Source organism: Podarcis pityusensis (genome assembly GCF_964106645.2).
Source record: "Podarcis pityusensis genome assembly, chromosome: 5".
NCBI lineage: Eukaryota > Metazoa > Chordata > Lepidosauria > Squamata > Lacertidae > Podarcis > Podarcis pityusensis.
In genome coordinates this window covers 65,246,459-65,271,323 of record NC_138032.1, presented here as the reverse complement: position 1 = coordinate 65,271,323, position 24,865 = coordinate 65,246,459, and the positions used below count along the sequence as shown (strand labels likewise).

At 44.9% G+C, this 24,865-nt stretch overlaps 1 protein-coding gene across 1 annotated transcript; it reads right to left on the bottom strand.

Annotated features, from left to right (window-relative positions):
• Positions 1–18: 18 nt before the first annotated feature.
• ACTA2 (actin alpha 2, smooth muscle) lies at positions 19–13,911 on the bottom strand. The gene is made up of 9 exons (XM_081004619.1): positions 13,757–13,911; positions 8,500–8,670; positions 6,471–6,599; positions 4,861–4,971; positions 4,118–4,202; positions 3,865–4,026; positions 3,165–3,356; positions 1,094–1,275; positions 19–367 (listed from the first exon to the last, which is right to left on the bottom strand). Exons 2-9 carry the CDS (start codon positions 8,626–8,628, stop codon positions 224–226), a joined length of 1,134 nt encoding a protein of 377 aa, XP_080860745.1. The 5' UTR covers positions 8,629–8,670; positions 13,757–13,911; the 3' UTR covers positions 19–223.
• Between the last annotated feature and the right edge of the window lie 10,954 nt (positions 13,912–24,865).

Here is a 24,865-nt window from a genome sequence, read left to right as displayed (position 1 = left end):
TTGCAAGCACCCAACTGGTAGCATGTTTACAATTTATTCTATCCCCACCCCTACCCCCCAAAATACACAGAATCTAATTGGAAACATAGCCAGAGCCATTGTTATTAAGATAAGTGGAATGGAGTTATAAAAACATTGCTATTCCTGAATATATTCACAGTAATGTGCTCGGGGAGAGAGGAAAGGAGAGAGAGAGAAAAAAAATAGGAAAGAGAGAAGCAGTTTAAAAGCATTTGCGGTGAACAATAGATGGACCAGCTTCATCATATTCTTGTTTGCTGATCCACATTTGCTGGAAGGTGGAAAGAGAGGCAAGGATAGAACCACCAATCCAAACGGAGTACTTGCGTTCAGGGGGAGCAATAATCTGTACAAAAGAGAAATGGATGTAGCTAAAATGCTGTATGCAATGATAAAATGAACTGCATGAAGAAATTTAATTCAGTGGAGTGATGCAAGCCATTCCTATGGCAAAAATGGGTAAACAAAAGAGTTTTATCTGTCCATACTTGTGTATCTGACACAAGCAGGTAAGAGCTGCTTCTAAAGTCTTCCTATCTAAATAAGTGCTTATGCAATCATTTTTGACAGGAGAAAAGTAAACACTGGGTTTCGTTAACCTGGGGCAATTCAGTATTCTTGCAAAAGCACTCTTACGTGATCAGATTTATATTTTGCTCTGTTTTTAAAGGCAGTTTAAATTGGGTGGGTGATTTCCTGCAAAACCTTAGGGAAGATCACCAGGGTACTTACAGGAGCTTAACCATAGTATCATCAGGAAATAATCTAATTATATTTTCTTGCAAGATTTTTTTTTAAAATGGTGTAAACTCGCCCTAGAATCACTGTGCTGCTGGGAATCCCCTCTGCTTGGTCTTCTACTTTCTTCAGCCTTTCCCTATATTGGCTTGGGAGTGGGATAAATTGTTTAGTTAGCTTTAATCTTTTCCGCATCAAGAATTTATTAAGGGCTTTACATATCCCTGTCTGGCTTATCTTAGTTACATTAAAATATGTAAGCTAGCTAGTCACCTTAAAATATGCTGGCCTACTTTGCCACTATAAATTAGATAATAATCAAATAATGCAGTACCTTGATTTTCATAGTGCTGGGTGCCAGGGCAGTGATCTCCTTTTGCATTCGGTCTGCAATGCCAGGGTACATAGTGGTTCCACCAGATAGTACATTGTTTGCATAGAGGTCTTTTCTGATATCAATGTCACACTTCATGATGCTGTTATAGGTGGTTTCATGAATGCCAGCAGATTCCATGCCTGTGATGGTTGAGAAATTATTTATTTAAAATATATTTGCCTTGGCTTTCCAACTTTTGAGCTGCCTCTCCAAGTGTGGGTTATAGTCAAGTGTTAAAATACATCCATTATAATAATTAGGAAAATGGCAATCAGAAAGAAAACAGGACCAGAAACAATTGATAAACTTAAATACATGCAACAACAAAATAATAAATTCAAAATGCACCCACTGTCAAGGCCTCGGAGAATGAAATAGTTTTAAATTGGTGCCATATATGTTAAGTGGCAGATGGATCTGCCTGGGGAGGGCATCCTAAAATTCTAATCATGCCTTAGGATAGTAGAATTGTGGGTGCCACAACTGAGAAGACTGAACCCAGTAGCCACCAACCTGTGAAGGTGTGGACAAGATGTTAGAATGAACCTTAATGAAATACAGTAGAACCTCGGTTCTTGAATGTCTCCATTGGCGAACGTTTCGGAACCTTAATGCCAAAAACCCGGAAGTAACTGCTTCGGTTTTCAAATAATTTTTGGAAGCCGAACATACTACACAGCTTCCATTTTGAGTTTCCCTATTGAATTGAGGCTTCCGCTTTCAGTTTTCGAACGTTTCAGAAGTTGAACGGTCTTCCGGAACAGATTACGTTTGAAAACCAAGGTACCACTGTAGCCTTAAACTAATTCAAGGCTGAGAGAAATTGTTATTCAAAGCCTAGCATATAGAAGTCAATTAACTGTGTGCACACTTAACTAGAAAAAAATCCCCAATATCTTGTGGCAGGTTGAAGTCAGGCAAAAGTTATTTGAAGTGCAATAATTGGTTTCTTAAAATGTTTCTTATAAAGGGAATGACAGAGCTGAAAGAAGAATAGAGGCACCTTTACAATTTTCAGTGCAGGCTAAGAATTCCTAATACAGTTATTCAACATTTACATATCCAGCTAGAGTTGGGCTTTTCAAAACATGTCAATTCATAGGTATATGAATTGACATTCAGAGACCTGGTCTGAATAGAGATATTGGATTCTTGTCTCATTACACACGCTAAAGCTATTTTTGGTCATCTGCATACTATCCCTTGCTTTTTCCTTTAGGACTAATTGCAGTTATTAACAGTCGTCAACAGCTTTACCATTGAGTCAGTCACCCATCCCCTACTACCCTTCTGGAAAAAACCCCATCCCACCCTCCCACTATCTATAAGGGTCTGGTGACTTCTGTTTCAGTGTATCTCAAGAAGTGTGCATGCACACAAAAGCTTATACAGTACCCAGAACAAACTTAGTTGGTCTCTTAAGCTGCTACTGGACAATTTTTTAATTTATTTCTACTGTGACAGACCAACACGGCTACCTACCTGAATCTAGAATTCACAGGTATGTAACTGCTTGGACCATCTCCCTGGCAAGGAATGCTGCTACTATATCCAAATTTGATTCTCAAACAACTCTTCCCAAATGTTACAGCTGCCAACAATAACATGCATTTACCCTAAGGCAGCAAGTTCACTTTGCTGTCTTAAGCCTTAGTTTATGCTATTTTTGTACACTTGTCAGGGAGCCAGCTCCTGACAAACCATGTCCACATCACCTCTAGCATATAAAGCAAATCAGAAAGTGAAGTGAACTGAGGGATGGGTGTTCAAGGATCGTTGGTTGTGTTGGCGTAGAAGCAGTTATGGAAACCTATAGCCCCCGAGAGGAAGTTGGACTCCAACTTTCATCAGCTCAGCATCCATTATCATTACCAGGGATGATGGGAGTTGTAGTCTAATGACATCCCGAGGACCACTTGTTCTCCATTTTTATTAACCAAGTAGGTATAGCCATTTAGAGCGAGGTGACTGAATTTCTTGCAGGTGTATAATAATATAATTGGCCAATAAACAGTGCAAGTTATCTTACCAATGAAAGAGGGCTGGAAGAGTGTCTCTGGGCAGCGGAAACGTTCGTTCCCTATTGTGATCACCTGACCATCAGGCAGCTCATAGCTTTTTTCCAAGGATGATGAAGAAGCAGCCGTGGCCATCTCATTTTCAAAGTCCAGGGCAACATAGCAAAGCTTCTCCTTGATGTCACGGACAATTTCACGTTCAGCTGCAGATGGGATTCAAAGCAAAGATTTGTGTTTAAATTACAAACAGTACTGTGTAAATCACACTATTTCAGCAATCAAAGAATGATTGATTGATCTTACTCGGCTACGAGTGATCGCCAAAGAATTTTGGCAATCAAAGAAAGGAACTGCATTGCTTATCTTTAGTTCAGTATTATTCATGATAATGAAACAGGACTCTTGCTTTGCTTTTAAAATTGCAAATTTCTGCAAAATAAATAAATACACATCCCAGCAGGAAGCCCCCAAATGTTACGAATTTGCAAAACATTTTGGGCCAGATTGAACTAGTGGGAGCCAGCACTAGCAGAATAGGGCTTTCACCCGCCGCCCATCTGTCTCCACATCACATCCAGGGGGTCAGGAGACATAGCGCTAGGCAAGATGTGTTAATAGAAAAACTTGTTCACCATTACTGAAAGCAACCACGTGTCTGTAAAGCTCCTAAAAGTATGTTCAGCGAATCTCAATCCTAAGTATTTCTCTTACCAGTAGTAACGAATGAGTAGCCACGTTCTGTCAGGATTTTCATGAGGTAGTCGGTAAGGTCACGGCCGGCTAAGTCCAGGCGCATGATGGCATGAGGCAGTGCATAGCCTTCATAGATTGGCACATTGTGGGTGACACCATCCCCAGAATCAAGCACAATCCCTAGATACAACACAAAACGGGCAGAATTTATCCTGATATCTATGTACTCTTCTTCCTTTTCACAATCCAAAAACTCCCATCACTTTCTTACCTGTTGTACGCCCAGAAGCATAGAGGGACAAAACTGCCTGAATAGCAACATACATAGCTGGGACGTTGAAAGTCTCAAACATAATCTGAAAAGTAATTAAACACAAACAAAATGAAAGTATCGGGTTTGTGCTATCGTCTTTGTTACTCTGTGCAATAGGGTCGTAACCATTAATTACCAACAGCACATAATTTAAATGATTTCCACAATCCTAATCAATGCATCCAGAACCTGCAAATACAGCAGGTTCCACTAACTGGATCAATAGAACTCATGACTAACAACAGAAGTTTCCGTTAATTTAGAGAGGGTTAATGTATAACATGACATCTTTTCTAAGGAAATAAAAATCAGTACTATGCAGCTAGGGGATGTTTACAAACCTAAGCGGGATTAATAGTCACTTCCATTCCTCAGAAAATTACAATTCTCAGGAAACCAGGGTAGTTGAAATGGGTTTCACACCAATATATATGTGGTGCCATGAAATATTAACAACATGAACTGAAATCCCAACCATTCAATGAAAAGTAAGAGTTAATCCTTTTATTGTCCTGAAGTACAGAGTCCAATACGGATAAAGGTCACCTACAAACTCAGAAGAAAGAACCACCAAAACCAGTGTATAACCCACATCAACAATCAGAAATACAGCTGGCATCTACACCGTATAGAACTTTAACGGAGAAATACATAAATATATAGTAATTCAAGGACCTTAATGCTAAGAAGAGGCTGTTTACCTGTGTCATTTTCTCTCGGTTAGCTTTGGGGTTCAAAGGTGCTTCTGTAAGCAGAGTTGGATGTTCTTCGGGGGCAACGCGCAGCTCATTGTAGAAAGAGTGGTGCCAAATCTGTATTAATAAAAAGCAAAGTGAATTTTTATTATAATATTATAATAAACAGCCACAGGCCACCAACCCACCTTGACAATATTTCTGAAGCTCCAGTAGCTACAGAACACTTATGAGACATTAGAACTGAATGTTTTAGACTGCAAGTGCTATATCTCCATAGTTTCATCCATGTCAGCCCAGGTAACCTCTTCTACATCAAGGGTAGGCAGATTTTAGGCTTGGATAATTTACTGGACCCTCATGGCTCAAGAAGGCAGACATAGCACTGTGGACTGAAGTGTTCCTGAGCACTGTGGCATTTGCCCATTCCTTGTGATTATGTTTGTACAGGGGGATGGGAATGGTTAATGTAGATTGACCAGTGAGAAAGCTCAGAGGTGGAGCCTATCTGTTTTTGAGGCTCAGCCCAGGGGCTTTACCATTGGAAGATAGGAGAGTCAGAGTCAGACAGATCGAGTAAAAGATGAATATAGCGGTTGTGACAGAGAGAGACAGGGATAGAACTGAGAGAGAAGTGTGACAGTGTGAGATAGTGCCACATCTAGTTAAGGGCGCGCATTTGAGAAACTGTTCTGAACATATTTAAAACTTGTTTGTTCTTCAATAAACTTTAATCTTCATGTTGACTTTACAACCTGACTGAGACTCAGTATTTCACCAGAAGAAACCTGGTTGGTGGCAGCAGAAGAATAAAGCAGTGGTGTACAGGTCAATAGTCCGTGAAACGACTGGGGGCTCTGTACAAACGCCACAGGCACATGCTTTCAGTAACAAAACTGGAGCTTGCACACAAATCTGTTCTCACACAAATAATCCTACCCCCCCAAGCTTTCAGCAGCCTAATACAGGAGGTGGGGAAAACACTTTAATCGTCACAATTTTCAAACCATTGCAAATCCCAATCTACTCCTCTGCCCACTCTTGATCTATATCTTCTGCCCATGTGGCTAAGTGGACTGCATAATTCCATCCCAAACTAGCAATGTCTGATTCAGAACTATGAGAGGGGGTGGTGTCACCTATGTGAATGCAATATTCATTGCAGCTGCAATGACTGAGAGCAATGAGGAGAAACAGCTCCCAATAAGCACAATGTGAGTAAGGATAACCTCCATGGGCAGAAGATGTATACATTACCAGCAGTGGTGGAGAAGCACCCACGCCCACTCCAGATAAAGGAAGCCCTAGCCACCACTTTCCAGAACTTGTTAATTGCATTTTCTTTCTGTGACTTCTTAATTAGTCTTTATGTAGTTCCAAATCATAGCAGCAAATATGCATTCTTGTGAAGTCCTTACTGGAACACCAAACACCATGAACTTATTGGGGAAAAAATTAAAATCCCAGTAACAGAAGATATGCAGATTGTTCTCACCAAAAAGACACAGGCAAAACACAACCTTCCACCCCCCTCCGAAAAAAAGACAGCAAAAATCCCTGCTTCTGCTTATCATTCATTTTACATTATATTCTATTTTAATTTGTGGTTTAAATACCTTCTCCATATCATCCCAGTTTGTGATGATTCCATGCTCTATTGGATATTTCAAGGTCAGGATCCCTCTCTTGCTTTGGGCTTCGTCTCCTACATAGCTATCTTTCTGGCCCATCCCTACCATCACACCCTAAGTAAGAGAGGGAGAAAAGGTGATGATGACAACAGGCTCATAAGAAAGAAATGAAACAAAGCAAACAAGATGACCCATACCTTCTATCTTACTTTTAAATAAAAGGTTGAGGAAACAGCCTTCATTGTTTCCCCACGGAGCATAACTATAACAAACGTAATAGGAAAAAGTGGCCAATGGAATAGAAACATAGGAAAGCTGTTTTATTTTGGCTCAGATCATTGGTCCCTTTGGCTCAGCATCACCTACACAGATGGAGTGCAGCTTGCCAGAGTCTTGGGCAGGGATCTGACCCAATAATAGTGCTTCCTCAAACCCTTGCATCCAGAGACTGGACCTTCTGCATGCAAAGAATATGCCCCTCTAGTTCTGCATCTTGTTCTCACTGTGGCGAACAAGATATCTATGGGAAGCCTATAAGCAGGACCCAAGCTTAACAGCACTCTTCCCTCTTGTGATTTTCAGCAACCAGTATTCAGGGACATACCACCTCTGACAGCAGAGGTAGAACATAGGCATTGTGGCTAGCAGCTACTGGTAGCCTTATCCTCCATGAATTGGTCTAATCTTCTTTTGAAGTCATCCAGGTTGATGGCCATCTTTACTCCTGGTACATGCTATAAATATGAGTGAACAGCCATCTAGTGGCAAATATTGGACAGCACACTCTTCTCAAGTGCTCCACTTCCATGGCTCACATTTACAGCCTGATCCTCAGCCATGTTTACTTGGAAGTAAGCCTCAGGTATTTCAGTTGGATTTGCTTCCAGATAAATAGTATTGCAGTTTTAACCGGGGAATAAAAAGAGTCATTTTTTAGAAGTGTGTTACAATAGCTATCTTGATGGACTTGAATACGTGCATTTTCCATTCTTGTTGGGTCACAATAATTATTTGATACAAGCCACAGTTCCATTGACCTGACATGCAGAGACTGGACACACAAGGGCCTCCCAACTCAGGTCTATAGCTTATGGATATCTCAACAGTTTCAGGATCATTTTAGGCTGTGAATCTGAAGTTTAATGACATGGCTATTGAAAGTGCATTACTGATTAGCTTGTTTAGCTTGCTCTGTGATGCTTCCCCAGTGCTATCACATTATTGCTGTCTGGAGAGGCTATAGCGGAACAGAAGTGAAACAAAAGAAACCAGAACATTTGTGGTATAAAAAGTTACTAGATTTCAGCAGGAAGTTGTGGGATATACACTGACTGAAAAGGAAGAAGTGTGGCTACCCCAAAGCATGTAACGCTACAAACAGTATTAAAAGCAGGACTGTATATTATTGCCCTGATAAAATCATGAGCACAAATCATCATGAATGTGCAATAAAAATGACATCCTGAGGGGCCCTTAGTAAGAGGTATCTGACTAGTGATATTTGATTTGCTATGATTACTTGATATTTGTCACCCCCCCCGACTTTCTTAAAACTCATCTCTATAGCAATCTATGGTTAGTCTACCAACCTACAAGATGTTCTAAATCAGTCAACCGATTAGTCAATTTTATTAGTCAATTCTACTTGCTGATCATTCTCCCATTCTACCTCAGCAAACACAAAACCAAAAAGCACTGTTGAATGCACATTTTTCCAAATTAGAGAAATTGGCTGAGGAAATAGGGTTGCCAGCCTCTGGTGAAAGTTTACTCTCTTCCAATATGGCTGCTCAAGAGTTTAAACTGCATTTTAAATCGGACCACAACATGCTATATGGCAAAACTCTATTGACATCAACAGGAATGATCTAAAAGAAATTGGATAAGGACTGTGGCATTGTAAAGGGAGCGTGTGGGGGAAACAAAACTCTTCCTTTTGAGGTCCATGTTATTGCTAATGAATCCTTTGGCTTCTGTACCAATCAGTGTTTCAGTCGCTGAGCCAGTTATTCACCTGGTGCCTTGGACGTCCCACAATGGATGGAAAAACTGCTCTCGGAGCATCATCCCCAGCAAAGCCAGCCTTACACAGTCCTGAGCCATTGTCACAAACCAGTGCGGTGCTGTCCTCTTCCTCACACATCTTCTATAGCAACTTTCTCAGACCTTCCACACAAGTACAGACCTATAAATAGAACATGGAAGTATCAATTTAATAACAGAAAACATTCCCAGGAGTGGTGGTGGTGGTTGGGGGCAGGGGAAGGCTAGCTTCGAGAGTTAATGGGGTCTGGCTCCAATTAGAAGAAACTTTGTAAAAGTAGCAAAAGGGGAATCCCTGTCACCTCTCTCAATTGTCCTGACATGTAGCAGAGCAGCAATTCATGACTTAAAAAGTGGTGGCCTTTGGGACTTGTGGGCTTCCAAAGGGCCACTGTCATTGTAATTGCCTTGAAAGTAGCCCCAATGGCCAACACTCTTCTGCCCTGCAATGCTTCTGGATGACAAAGGGGTGAGAAGGAGGGAGATACTCTAATCCTCTCTGCTACCATCTCCATCCTTGATGGAGGAGGATGTCAGAGAAGATGCTGTGTGAGTGGCGCCCATACTGACTGTGTGCACCCTCAGCCACTCTACAGCTGGGGGGAGGCAGGGACCATCTTGTCACACACCCCCAGAGTGGTACCCAGGGTCACCCGTCCCTTCCGCCCCTACTTCGTATGCCTCTGCCTACTGAGCCAGAAGCGGCTTAGTCATGCTGGCCGCATAACCCGGAAAGCTGTCTGTGGACAAACGCCGGGTCCCTCGGCTTGAAGCGAGATGAGCGCCACAACCCCATAGTCGCCTTTGACTGGACTTAACCATCCAGGGGTCCTTTACCTTTACTATTTTACCCCCCGCTCCCCCATGATGCAGTGGGAGTGAAGATAAAGCGACAGAATGTGGCTGTTAGGTACAGAATTCACCCTCCTAAGAATCTGAGCTTACTTTTCTTAAAAAGCAAATGTTTCTTATCGTAATAGTGACAATATAATTCTTACTTAAATTTTTATCCCATCATTTCTCCAAGGGTTTCAGAAGGGGTGTGTGTGTGTGTGTGTGTGTAGGGTTTGGATGCGAGATTTCAGTTTGATTTAGTACAGGGTACAAGCAGTTCTGCTAGTCATGAGGAAACTCAAGTGTAACTTAACCCAACCTAATACTGTTATCCGGTTTCTTAATTAAGGCCTGAGGTGCTGGATTTTAACAAGGCAGATAAGATCAAGCACTGCAGGCCTTAATTAAGAAACTAGAAGCACTTGATGTTCTCATCATGAGAGCAGCAGCATGAAAGCTCAAACTGGTGAAGGTAAAAATGAGATGTCTAGCATGAATACAAAGAGCATAGGCTCTAAATGCCTCTTAGAAACAAAGAATGGCATTTCCTGTGCCTTTCCATTGGTATCTGCTGTCACTAATATTTAGTTCATTTTCTTCCAATGTGGAACTCAAGGTGAAGCATTTGGGATTCTCAGGTGGCCTCCCATCCAGTCCCAAACATACAAGATGGTGCCCTCAGAACACACCCTGGGACTCAGGAATGGGAACTGTGAGGCAGTGTTCAAAGGAAATGCTTTGTGAGCCAGTGAGCCTTTGCTTTGGGTGTGAGAGGGAACCGAATTCAAATGCCTTCTCAACCTGGGATAAGAGATCTTTAAGGAAATGTTTATACCAAAATATAAATATAGAGAGAGGCCACTTCTATACACATCACACAGGGGAAACCTGGGGTTGTCCCAAAATGAGTGAGCTCAGCAAAGAGCTCCTGCTAACCTTAGCTCTTCCCTGGGTGGTAATAAACCCACATTTGCAAATCTATATCTGTCACATTTACATTTTGCATTTGACACATCTTCGACACATCACCTCAAGGAACGTGATGTGTCAAATCACTCTTTGTCCAGGTTACTTCACATAAAAAGTGGATGAGGGTATAATATAGTTCTTCTGAAACGCTCAGGGAGGGGGTGGGAATTAAACCTTAAATTTAAAACAACAAGTAGAAGAAGACTTTTTATATTTAGTTTTACTGAAAAGAAATGTTTAATAGCACATATTTTGGGGAGCTAGTGGCTATATATACTTGAGCATTTTACTCCAAAGCACAGAGGAAACCTTACCTAACTTGAGTGCCTCTAGCTAGCCTGTTTGGAACAAACGATTTCCTAATTAGGAAACAAAGTCTTTCAAATGTCTGTTTTTGGAACAGAGCTGGAGAGGTCAAGGGTGGTTTGCTCAAACTCAAGCCAACTGAGCCAAAAATCCTAAGAGGGAGGGGGGGGAGGCGGAATGCTACATTTCTGCCTGAGCAGGGTGAACTCTAAATGAAAACCATATTTAGTAACTAGGATAAATTCAAGCAGATTTTAACATGTGCCTTCTAGTGACAGAGAAGCAAGCAGTGCTCTAAGGCCCCTGGGATGCTCCAGAGTGCTAAGGTGATAACTGCAGCTGCTAATGTAACCCAGAAACCTGCAACAAACCCATTGTGTGCATCTCTCATGAGCAATCCTATGCATGTTTACTAAGAAAATAAACCCCAGTACATCTAATGGAGTTTATACATAGGATTGTCTTTTAATAGTTTAATCCTATGGATGTCTATTGAGAAGTAAGCCCTGCTGAGTTCAAAGGGACTGCCTGCCAGCAAAAGCGTGACCAGGATTGCAGCCTGAGGCTGCCTTCCCCAACCTGGTACTCTCCAGCTGCTGGTGGACTACAGCTCCCATCATCCCTGACCATTGGTGATGCTAAGTGGGGCTGATGGGATTTGTATTCCAACATCATCTGGAGGGCAGTAGCACTTTGGGGAAAGCTGTCCTAAGATGTGCAATTGTCTGCTAATTCTTGCTTCTGGACAGAGCTAAAAGGCATCCCAGCATACCAGGTATGCTACAGGAAAGGCAAATCTCATTGAAATATACTGTCTGCAGATTATTGCTTATTTAGATATTAGGAGGAGGAGGAGGATCCTTCTATTTTTTCCCACTTTCCAAACAAACAGGCTCACAATATGTCAAAGCTGTGCAAGTAAATATCTATAGTAATTATAAGTTGAAATGACAGAAATCAACACAAGGAGAATTTAAACAACACAACTCTGAGTGAAGATTTACCATCGCTGTCCCTTGCAGGTGCTAGACTGGGCTATAAAGAGAAGAGTTGCCCTCTAGAAAACCATGGAAGGAGTGGGCCATATGAAGCTCTTTCGGAAGGGAATTCTGCAGGGACGGTGTCACGATGGAGAAGGCCCTGGGCTTTGCGCTCTTTTCTCCACTGGCCCCTCCTCACATACAAGCACTGGACTGCAGGTGGAAAGGGCACAAGCAGCTGGCCTGTCCTGATGACCTGCAGCCTCAATGCAGGCAAAGCTCAGGTGTGGGGGTGTCAGACACTGACAAAAGAAACCATGCAGGAAAAGCAAAAAATGGGCTTTCCCCAGTGAGTGAGTGGTGTGTGTGTGTGTTCTAATAATTAAATGTCCAAATATATTATCATAGGCAGAGTTCAGCAAGTACATTATATACATGAGAAGAATGGCAACTGTATCCTGAGGAAATGCTACAGTAAATATTGTGGTATGTCAACAAATGTTGGCCACTCCAGTTTGGATAGCTATGTGTTTGAGGCATGGAGAGGACCATGCTCAGAGCCAGTGTGACTGGAGGGATTCTAGTGCATGTACCCTCCACTGGCACAGGTCTACATATGAGCATTGGACTACCCACAAGCCCCAACTGGGTACAGGGCATCCATGAGAACCTAGGCTGCAGCTATTATTAGGAGAATAAGATGCAAAATGGGACAAAGAACAGAAAGAAGATAGGATTTCAACAGTTGTTTATTGCATGACAAGCCACACCTGTTGAATATCCCACTTCTATGCAACTTGCAGAACCATGTCCTCTTTTGCATCTAGCCACCCTGGATTATGCTTTTTTGCAGCATTTACATTCTATAATTTAATTTACCCTTGTTAGTTAACATCAACACTTACACAGAACAAGGGACAGAGTGAAGTTATGACTCACTAGAGTTTTAATTTTGTGCTTTTATGCTTGCATCTAAGTAATTTCCTCTAGGCACTACTTAGGAGTAATAGCAGCACGTGAAGTAGTAATAGTAATTTTATTTATGCAGCACTATCAATGTATATAAATGGCACTTTACACCACAACATAAGCAAAACACAAGTTTCTGCTACATATCTCCTCTTGCTCCGAACTTAAGGCCATGACTAGAAGTGAATGCATATGATTTCCATTTGGCAAAACAACCGAAGGGGTTCCATGTGAAAATGTGCACACACACACATTCAATTAGGTCTCAATCCACCAGTTCATTCCAAGCTTGAGAATCCCAGTGAGGGTGTGAAAAGAACCTGTCAAAAACCTGAAGTGGGAAACCCCTTCAGGTTCACAATGTACAGATTCATGCAAAGCCTAATATCCACACAGCTTCTAAAGAGCAAGAACACACTAGGAACAAATCTGAATCATAACAGAGAGAGAGAGAGAGAGAGAGAGAGAGAGAGAGAGAGAGAGAGAGAGAGAGACCCTTTCCCAGCAAGGATGGTGCTTAAAGAGCAATGCAGCAGGAGAAATAAATACTCTGGCAGAAAGGCTTACAGAGGCTTAGCTATAAATGACATTGCTTATAAACATCATACCAGCTTCATCTTAGAAATGGAAATGCAAAAGTGAGGGTCAGAGAATAAGACAATGGCACAATCGAGGCAAAATTATAGTATCCTTCTTTAAGCCCCACCAATTTCACTGGAAGAGTAAGGCATGTGCTTAAATCCTCTCATAAAAATAAATACTTAATTGGATCAGGACAAACAGCACAATCCAGTGCTTGTTTACTCAGAAATAAGTCCCACATCCAAGAATGTTTCCTTAGAATTGCAGCACAGTTACTTAGGATTAAACTCCACTGAGTTCAGACTGACTTACTTCCAAGTAAATGTGCAGTGCATCAGACAGCAGGAGCACGACCTATGAGTACATGGAACATCCCACTGAAGTAAAATAGCAAACACCAATTCAGCTCAATGGGCGTGGATTATTGCACATGTACTCATTTATTGTGTGATGAGCTCTCCTAGGCGCCACCAATATACTGGATTGAAACAGCAAAGAAAGTCTCTCTCTCTCCCCCCCCCCCTTCTTTCTTTATCTAAACTGATCAGGCAAATCCTGAAATCACTTCTTTGGTTCCCTGCCTCTTACCTGTCAGCGCTTGGCTGGGGAAGAGCTGTTCTGGGGTGGTGCACTCGCAAAGTGAACCTTTTCGGCTTATATAGCTCCTTGGCCTGTTCCCCTCCCACCAGCTTCCCAAACAAGGAGCAGAGCAGAGCTCCATCTCCATCTCTCTGTCAAACAGAGCCATATAGGGGCTTCTGCACAAAACTCTCTGATCTGGGTGGCCTCGCAGGGCCCTTGGTCTCCTCCAGTCTGCATTCCTTTCTGCTGTTCACAAAGCAGGAGGGAGGTTTCAGCAGCACGGTAATATAAACACAGCTAAATTTCAGGATAGCCGCTGAAAGACTACTGGGGTAGCACACAAGTGACAGGCAGCTTCTGGCAAGGAGTGCATGTTTCAGTCATGCACCCCACAGTGTCCTTGTTAGAAAGCAGGCAGCTGACAAACAGGGCGTGAGGAGAGCTGCTACTGCCTGGACAGGAAAACGCCCTGCCGAGTTCCCTTTTGTCGTGGGATTTGGATCAAGAAATTCTCAGCTTGAAGAAGCTGTGTGTATAGGACTGCACCCCAAAAAGAATATATTTCAGCATTTCAGGGTCTGCATGTCTAACGTTACACGAACTGCAGCTACCAAATGCTGCTTAGCTGCACGCATATTAATTACTCAGTCTCACCTACCTCACAGGGTTGTTGCAAAGATAGAAGGTAAGGTGAGGATGGGAAAGTACTCAGCGTCCACAAACCATGTAGAGAGAAATAAACATGCACAAAGCCAAGGAAATACCCCCACTCCAATTTCTTTAAATGCTTCATCAAATGCAAATGCGTGCCCTCTTCCACCACAATGTCATAAAATGACTTCCAGACTGAATATGAACTGGTGAAGCTTCCCCCAGAGTTGTATTTCCATATTAGATGTCACCTGCTGACATCTTCTTTGAGCCTCAGGTGAAAACTGAGTAAAGGGTGGGGTACCAAAGGTGAGCAATCTATCCCAGAAGGAGCAAAATGTGTCCCCCATCAGAGTTGATACCCATCCACCAACACCCCACAAAGCCCAGTGTGCAGTGTTATTATATCATTCTTCATCATCATCATCATCATCATCATCATCATCATACTGCAGCACTTTACATGGCTAAAATAATAGGCTTCTGTAGTAAAAAAAAACTTTTTTTTTTTAAAAAATGGCGTGCAGCTTTATGAAGCAAAAACAGCTGCACTCCTCCAAAGGAAAATACGCACATGCTTTTGCTTTATAAGGCAAGGAAGCCAGCTGTGTGCATGCAAGGATCATTTTTGTGCTGAAATTGGGTGGTCCTGTTAAAAATGTATTTGTCTCCCTTCTGATTTGGAAAGTGTCGTGTCATTTTGCTAGCTGACAGGATTTCCAAATGCAGCTGCCTCACCATAAGTCACCAAGGTTCTTATTAAAACATGGCTAGAAGAGACACAGAACAGTTTGGGAGGGAGAGAGGAAGAGACTCTCCTAACAGCTTGATTTATTGCAACTGTCGTATAGTTTAGCGTGTCTGCAAAGCACAAATGCAAGGTGTATAAACGGAAACGTAGACTCTCTGACAAAAAGGAAGGAAGCCCAAGCTGCACTGCAGACTAGATACACATCCAGAGGAAGGTGCGGGGAGGGAGGGAAAGAGACAAACAGAAGTTTGTCTCAGACTTCCTCACTCCCGTACCCTCCAACATTTCTCTGATGAAAATAGGGACGTCCCATTCCATAATGATAATTTCACTATTTCTGCCCCACACATCTTATTGGGTTGCCCCAGCACTCTGAGCAGCCTCCAACAATATAAAAAGCATAATAATACATTAAACATTAAAAAAAAACTTCCCTATACAGGATTTTCTTCAGACAGCTTAAGAGCTGGATAACTCCATACCCTCCAACATTTCTCCAATAAAAATAGGGACGTCCTAAGGAAACATTCCGGGATCAAATCAGAAACTGGGACTGCTTCTCTAAATCAGGGACATCCCTGGAAAATAGGGACACTTGGAGCGTCTGCATTTCACATACAGTAAATGCTCTTCCTTTATAGCAACTGGGAGGGGATACTTTTCAGTTGTTTTTCCCTATTAGGTGCTACAAAGAGAGCACAAACCATGCCAACAGTGGCATTTTCCCAGTGGTGGCAACGCTGTGCTCCTCTTGATGGGGCAGAGCAAGGCAGTAGTGGGGTTGGAGGAAGCTCTCGGACATCAGCGGTGACAACTCTGCCAGTGCCAACCTAGGGCTCCACAGACCTCACTGCCTCCTTATCTTGCAGTCTACAGAAATCAGAAGATGAAATTTCTTCTGACATTTATCACCAGCTAGCATCTGCTGATCAAACTGCCACTGAAGTCGTGAGCAATCCTAGCTCTTGGATGTATTTTTTGAAGGGCTTGTTATAGTTACTTATTAATATCTCAAAATTAAAAAAATTGTCCAGTAGGTAGTCGTGTTGGTCTGACGCAGATGAAATAAATAAATTAAAAATTGTCCAGTGGCACCTTAGAGTCCAACAAAGTTAGTTCTCGGTATAAGCTTTCGTGTGCATGCACACTTCTTCAGATACCTGAAGAAGAAATGAAGACTACCTACCTGAATCTATTAATATCTCATAAGAGATAATACAGAAGGCCTGGCTCATTTTTGGAGATTTAGGCTGCAGTCCTATGCACACTTACTTGGGAGCAAGTCCCATTGAATTCAGTGAGTCTTCTTGCTGAGTAGACATACATAGGACTGTGCCTTTAGGCTTTTTTTGTTTCGTTTTGGTGTTTTTGATGTTGTGCTTTAACAAATGATACAAACTACCCCAAGGATTAATGGAGGGTTGAAAAAGCAGAAAAAGGAAATGCTCCTTTGCTGTTCTTGTTAGGCTGTAATATTGTACACGAGAAGCAATACTAGCTTCTCAGTCACCACAACTTGCTAGCAGTATCTGCTTTTTTTTTTTTTTAAGAACTTTGTGCATTTCTTCCCCCCTCCCAACTGCACATCCTGTGATGAATTAGAAAAACAAGAGCATGATTTCAAAACTCAGCACCTACGTAGTTCAGTCATGTGGAGAACTGCAGTTGGATTTTGAAATACTACTCTCAGACAATAACTGCATACATCTGCTGGCTATAGATAGTGACACTGGTCGCCATTTTATTACTCCCAGCTGCCATCTTCTAAAAACTGTGGTCTGCCAGATGTCTAGGATGAATATTCCCCTCGTGTCACGTAGGATAAAAAGCAAGAACCAGCAAGGGACGATCACACTGGCCTGAGCTAGCTCAGAAGTCAGTGATCTGCTTTGCGTGCAGGAAGCCCCATGTTAAATCTCCAAGTAGGGTGGGGAGAGACCCTCTGCCTGACACCCTAAAGGGTCACTGCCCATCACTGTAGACAACAATGAGCTAGATGGGCCAGTAGTCTGACTCCATACAAGGCAGGGTCCTATGTTCCTAAATGTCCTCTTATTATATCCCTCTACTTTATCTTATCTATTTATTTCATAAACTTTATACCTCCTGATTGATTGATTGATTGATTGATTGATTGAAAGAAAGAAAGAAAAAACACCTCAAAGTGGTTTACAAAAAAAGATAAAACAATAAAATTATCACTAGGAAAAATTAACACCTCCTGACTGATAGAAAGAAAGAAAGAACACCTCAAAGTGGTTTACAAAAAAAGATAAAACAATAAAATTATCACTAGGAAAAATTAACAAGACTAATTTAAAATTTTCAGAATCCTAAAATAACAATAGACTAAGAACAGATGAAAACTGTTTGTGTTTTCTAATTATGTATGTCTTTCAGATCTCACATAAACCCTGTTTCAAAGCAGCTGCACTGGTTGCCAGTTTGTCCCAGGGTCCAATTCAAAGCTAACACTAGCGTTTAAAGCCCTAAACGACTGAGACTTCTGATAATACCCAATAAATCCCACTCCTTCCTTACAGACCCCCCTCAGATGCCAAGATCAGCATAGGGAGCCCTGTTGGTTGTCCCACAGCCCTCAGAAGCTCAGCATGATGGTGGCCAAGGACACAGCATTCTCTGGGGCAGCCCCTAAGTTGTGGAACTCCCTCTCCACAACGGTGCATCTGGCATCTTCTTAAATAGCTCTCATTAAAAAAAATACCTCTTTACCCTGCTTTTGACACTTGAGCTGTATATCTTCAAGATCCACCTTATTTCTGTGATTGTAATTTTTTTAAAAAAACTGTTTTGAACTATTGTGCTTTAATTCTTGTAATCTGCCCTGGAGTTTAAGGATGAAGGGTGGGGAAATTAATGATGATGATGATGATGATGTTTCAAATAAGTAAATAAACAACATATAAAACATTACATTTCTGATAGAAAATTACCTCAGAACTGACAACGGTGTAGTACAAAGCTCACACTAGGGAAAACCAGGAGGGGATTCTTTCTGTTAAGCTGAACGTTCATGGGAGCCTTGTGGCTAAAATAAAGACTCTGAGATGGAAAGGCATTTACATTTAAGGCTAACGTTGCAGTGATTGGCTGTGAGCACACTAAGGCATCAAGCCAAATTGTTGTTGTTTTTCCAGTCTAAGGGAATGCTTGGGCTATTTGAGGGGAAATGCTGGTTCTACTGTGAACAATGCAATGACAATTTTCAACATATGGTTTTATGGCTAAAACAAGATACATAATAATATGTGAAATATACTCAGAGTCGCAAAGTGATTTCATGCTCTTTATTCAGCTCATAGTGGTGAGGAGGAATGAATAAATGTCCCCTCACAGTATCTGCTTTATATACATTATTTACACAATGGGCTGCACATGATTGGCTAATTCTGGAATTCTACTGTAAGCCAATCAGGTTGTGGATTCACTTCTATCTGGAGCAGGATTGGGTGGTTCCTGCCAACCAATCATACTGCTGCATTGTTCTAGGACCAATCAGACTGCTGCATTCTGAATCCTATTGTTCTAGGACCAATCAGACTGCTGCCTTTTGGATCCTATTGTTCTAGGACCAATCAGACTGCTACAGTTTGGATCCTATTCAACTCAGTACATAACACCCCTCCCCTCTAAGTTCCAGTCCTGCCCGGGAGGTCGCATTCATAGTCCTCAAGGTATGCCGGCGGCCTACGTGTGCGTTGTGGCCTGGGGTGTTCCCTGGTCCGGGCTCCGGGTTCTGGCTCGTGTTCCAAGGATGCTGGCTGTGATGCGGCTGTTTGGTCTGGTGCAACCGGCTCGCTCAGTCGTGGTTCTGGTTCCGGTGTCCTTTCGGCCTCACGGGTCCTCTCTGTATTTACTGATTCTGCCTCTCCTGCTGGCCCCTCCTGCTCTATGGGCCTCACTGCCCCGCTGTTCCCTTGGGACTCCTCTGACCTGTCCTCCTCCTGGTTTTCTCCCGGGAATCGTCGCCGTATCTGGTCGCAGTGGCGGCGCCAGCATTGCCCCCCATCCGTTAGCACCTCGTACGACACGGGGCCAGTGACCCTGGTGATTGTGGCGGGTACCCATGCTGGGCCTGCCCCAAAATTCTTTGCGTACACTGGGTCCTGGGCCTCGAAGGTCCGGGGGTTCCTGCCTTCCCCCACCACTACCTCATCCTGAGCTCTATCGGGGTGAAGGCGGTCCAATCTGATTGCAAGGCGCCGACCCATTAGTAGTTCAGCGGGGCTCCGGCCAGTCGTTGAGCTGGGGGTGCTGTGCTGTGCTAGAAGGAATGTGGCAAGGCGGTACTCCCAGTCCCCTTGCGTCATGCGGCGAAGGGTGTCCTTGGTGGTCCGCACCATGCGTTCTGCTTGGCCATTGGTGGCAGGGTGGAACGGCGCCGAACGGATGTGGCGGATGGCGTTCTGCGCTGTGAAGGTTTGGAATTCTCCTGACGTAAATGCAGTCCCGTTGTCTGAGACGAGAGTGTCAGGGAGCCCGTGGGTTGCAAACAGCCTGCGTAGTACCCGGATGGCTGCGGACGTGGAAGTGGACGGTACCAGTGCGACTTCCAGCCATTTGGTGTAGGAGTCCACCACTATGAAGAATGTTTTCCCCTGAAAGGGGCCAGCGAAATCCACATGCAGGCGTGACCATGGTGCTCGGGCGGACTCCCAGGACTGGACTGGGGCCCTTGGGGGATCTGGGCGGGATTCTTGGCAGGCCTGGCAGTGTTTGACCCAGGCCTCTATCTCTCCATCGATCCCCGGCCACCATACATAACTCCTGGCAAGGGCCTTCATTCTTACTACCCCTGGATGTGTCTCGTGTAGGGCTGTGAGGACCCTTTTGCAGAGGGGCTGGGGAACAACGACTCTGCTTCCCCATAACAGGCACCCCTTGTGGGCCGACAGTTCATGTTTGCGGGTTGTGTAGCCGGCGAATTCTGGCCCGGGGCTGCTGCTGGGCCATCCCCTCCACACCCAGTCCAGGACCCGGGAGATGACCCTATCTTTCTTGGAATGGTGTGCAACTTCTTGTGCCTGAATGGGGCGGTCGGGAAGCAGCTCCAGGCTCATAACCTCTTGTGCAGGTGCTGGGTCAGGGCCTGTTTCCGGTAGTGGTAGCCTGCTGAGGGCGTCCGCATGGCCCATCGCCTTCCCAGGTCGGTGAATCAGTGCATACTGGTAGCTGGCAAGGAAAATTGACCACCTGAGGACGCGAGGAGACAGCACTTGGGGGGTCTGCTTTTCGGGGGCAAACAAGCCAAGCAACGGCTTGTGGTCAGTCACCACGGTGAAGGGCCGCCCGTACAAGAAATCATGGAATTTTTTTACTCCCTTTACGATTGCCAGACCCTCCTTGTCGATTTGCGAGTAGTTCCGCTCGGTTGTGTTGAGTGTCTGGGAAAAGTACGCCACCGGTACCTCTCTTCCATCCGGGAGTTGGTGCCCCAGGACAGCTCCAATGCCATAGGGTGAGGCGTCGCATGCTAGCACCACCGGCAGCCTCTCGTCGAAGTGTGCCAAGACCGAGTTTGAGACAAGCAAGTCCTTGACTGCCTGGAATGCGGCCTCCTGGCGCTGGCCCCACACCCAAGGGGCCCGCTTGTCCAGGAGTCTGTGTAGGGGCTCCGCTACCGCCGCCTTGTGGGGAAGGAAGGAATGGTAAAAGTTCAATAGTCCCAAGAAGGCCTGAAGTTCAGTCTTGCTCTTGGGCGCTGGGGCATCACAAATGGCCCGTACCTTGTCCCCAGTCGGGTGGACCCCTTCTGCGTCCACCATAAATCCCAGAAAGTCCACCTGAGGCACTCCTAGTAGACATTTTTCCCGCTTCACCTTGAGACCCGCCGTCTGGAAACGGTGCAGAACGGTGCGGAGGCGGTCCTCAAACTCCTCTGGTGTGGGGCCGGCAATCAACACATCATCGAAGAAGGGGGTGACGCCAGGAATCCCTTTAAGGAGAGAGTCCATTATATTCTGGAATATGCCTGGTGCCACGCTGACACCGAATTGCAGCCGCTTTACCCTGAACGCTCCTCTGTGCGTCACAATCGTCTGTGCCTCTGCTGTGGCCTCATCTACTGGCAGCTGTTGATATGCTTGGGCCAAGTCCAGCTTGCCAAAAATTTTCGACCCAGCCAGGGTGGCAAGGACATGGCTGACCACTGGCACTGGGTATGCGTGGGCCGTGAGGGCCTTGTTTATGGTACATTTGTAGTCTGCGCAGATGCGGACCGAACCATTAGGCTTGACGGGTGTGACGATTGGGGTTTCCCAGGGAGCATTAGGCACCGGCTCCAGCACTCCTTGCTCTACGAGTCGGTCCAATTCCTCGTCTATACGGGGTTTCAAGGCGAACGGGACCCGGCGGGCCTTGAGCCTGACCGGTCGTACTGCGGGGTCAAGCTGTAGCGCAATGGGGGGGCCCGTATACTGTCCCAATTTCCCATCGAAAACCCCTGGAAATTCCTTGCATATGGCGTCCACGTCCACTTGTAAGCTAGTGTGGTTCACCCCGGTGACAGCTAGCCCCAGTGGTCCAAACCATGCCAATCCCAGTAAGCTAATGTAGGGGCCCTTGACCACAAGCAAGTCCAGTTGCCGCGTCCGCCCTCGGTATTGCACCCTGAAGGTCCCCACCCCCATTGTGGGGACCTTACGTTTCTGGAAGTCCCGGAGGGTGAATGGGGCCGGCCTGAGTTTGGGACCCCCAGTGGGACACAGTTTCCTTAAGGTCCTTGCCGAGATTATGGATAGAGTTGAACCCGTGTCAAGCTCCATGCGGCATGGGGCCCCCTCTATCTGTACCTCTACATAAATTTTCTCTACGTTGGGGTGGGGCAACTGGTATACCTGGAAGTCCGTGAGCTCCGTCGAGTTGCCTTGGTGCGTTGGGCCCCGGGACCTGGGGCTCTTGGATTGGTCATCTGATGCCTGGTGTCGGGTGGGCCGAGCCCGACACACCCGGGCGATGTGTCCCGATTTTCTGCACTGCCTGCACTCTGCGTTGCGGAAACGGCAGGTCCTCCTCTCGTGACTCTCCCCGCAGCTTGCGCAGTTCCCTCCTTCTCGTCGAGGCAGCTGTGGTCTGTGCGCTGCTTGAGTGCGCTGCTGTACTCGGTGCACCTCCTCCCTGTCGGATCCTGAGTCGTCGGTGAGGTCTTCATGGTGGACCCTCGGTTGGGATGGCAGGCTCGGCCGTGCCTCTTGGGTCGACCTCTCGGCAGCTTCTGTTGCCAGGGCCTCCTCCAGAGCGACCTGGAACGTTAGGTCCTTCTTAGCGTAGAGGCGCCGTTGCAGCTTCTCATCCTTCAGGCCACCGACGAGGCGGTCACGAAGCATGTTCTCCAGCTCTGAGAAGTTGCAGAACCGGGCGGCTTGGCGGAGAGAGGTCACAAACCCAGTTATGGTTTCCCCAGGGGCTTGCCGCTTTGCGTAGAAGGCATTTCGACGAGCCACCACTGAGGGCTGCAGCGAAAAGTGCCCCTTCAGCTGTTCCATTATTGTTTTGTATGGAACAGTAGCGACGTCTTCAGGCGCAAGGAGAGCCCGGGCGATTTCAAACGTCTCCTCTCCGCAGACGCTGAAGAATATCGCCCTCTTCTTGGCGTCTTCTTCGTCGGTGACCCCTTTGGCTTCTAGGAGGAAGGTGAAACGGGAGGCGTACGCTTCCCAGTCTCCAGATGCTGGGTTGAATGGCGAGAAGCTGCTGTTGGCTGCCATTCTGAGTTCCTTGTGCCCCGGAGCTGAAGCCTGGATACACGGTGCGAGGCAGCGGTGCGGCAGTTGGCGGTGCTGCGGTGCTGTGTGTGGCAGTCAGCTCAGCGGGATCCCATCCTCGTCGCCAGTGAAATATACTCAGAGTCGCAAAGTGATTTCATGCTCTTTATTCAGCTCATAGTGGTGAGGAGGAATGAATAAATGTCCCCTCACAGTATCTGCTTTATATACATTATTTACACAATGGGCTGCACATGATTGGCTAATTCTGGAATTCTACTGTAAGCCAATCAGGTTGTGGATTCACTTCTATCTGGAGCAGGATTGGGTGGTTCCTGCCAACCAATCATACTGCTGCATTGTTCTAGGACCAATCAGACTGCTGCATTCTGAATCCTATTGTTCTAGGACCAATCAGACTGCTGCCTTTTGGATCCTATTGTTCTAGGACCAATCAGACTGCTACAGTTTGGATCCTATTCAACTCAGTACATAACAATATGTGAAACACATATTCCATTTAGTTTCTCTCCAGCTGCTGCAGTGTCATCGTGAGCAGGAGTCTTTCGACCTAATCACCTACTACTTACCCCCCCCAAAGGAACCATTTAAGGGCAAAATGGTTTTTGTGGTTTCTCAGCTGTGCTGGCTGCTTGGGTACTCAAACTGAGTGGCTTCAGATTACAGGAAGAGATTGGAGCTGTGTAGCTGAAGCCCAACTTACCTTAGAGACTTTGGGTGGTGTCTAGGGCTGAGCAATGTCTGGTTTTCAGTGTTGTGATATATCACCAGCTAAACATTGCAATACAGTGGTACCTCGGGTTAAGTACTTAATTCGTTCCAGAGGTCTGTTCTTAACCTGAAACGGTTCTTAACCTGAAGCACCACTTTAGCTAATGGGGCCTCCTGCTGCTGCCGCGCCGCCGGAGCACAATTTCGGTTCTCATCCTGAAGCAAAGTTCTTAACCCGAGGTAATATTTCTGGGTTAGCAGAGTCTGTAACCTGAAGCGTATGTAACTTGAAGCGTATGTAACCTGAGGTACCACTGTATACCGATATATCACAATATCTGAAATAAGGATGGAACTATGTAGAGGTGAACTGGGTAATGTTCTGGCAACTGCTACTACCTAGGGCAGGCACCCCCAAACTCGGCCCTCCAGATGTTTTGGGACTACAGTTCCCATCATCCCTGACCACTGGTCCTGTTAGCTAGGGATGATGGGAGTTGTGGTCCCAAAACATCTGGAGGGCCAAGTTTGGGGGTGCCTGACTTAGGGGGCTAAAACCGATACATTTTTACTTACCTTTAACTTATTGTTACAACTGTTATTTTATAGCACAGAGCAACTGGGGTAGCAGAAATCATGAGAGAAGGGATGACCGACTTCACAGTTTCTCCCACATCACAATTTTTTTACATAGCACATGCAAACATTGTTAGCAAGAAACAATAAACCCGAAGAGAGATATAACACTAACCAAACAAAAAGGCTGCTTTGTTAGATGATCTAGTCATATAGATCACAACACTCAACAAGAGTTTTATTAAGGCTAAGGAGTTAACACTGAAGCACTTTTGTGCATGTCTAGTCTCCCAAACCAACTCAGTTTGCCCTCACTCTGACTGATGGGGAGATCATACTGTCACACGCCATCCTTATCTCCAAGTGGTGAGAGATTCCAAGGGTTTCAGTCAATTAGCCAGGGTTCAATTCCCTTGTAATGAAGGTCAACAGAGACTGTGGTGTCTTTAGGACATATGGTTTTATTGACATATTGTTGCACTCGAAAAATCCACAGCAAGAGTAAACGACAGCAAAATCTGTGCAGCTTGATAATATATTGTTGCATGCCACTCCAATCTCTGAGAGATTCTATGGTTTCTGTGCTCTTTCCCAGGGTTCGTGTTTCCTTTTGGGAATTACGTACAGTGAAGACTGCAGTGTTTTTATATAATATGGTTTATTTACACATGTATACAACCT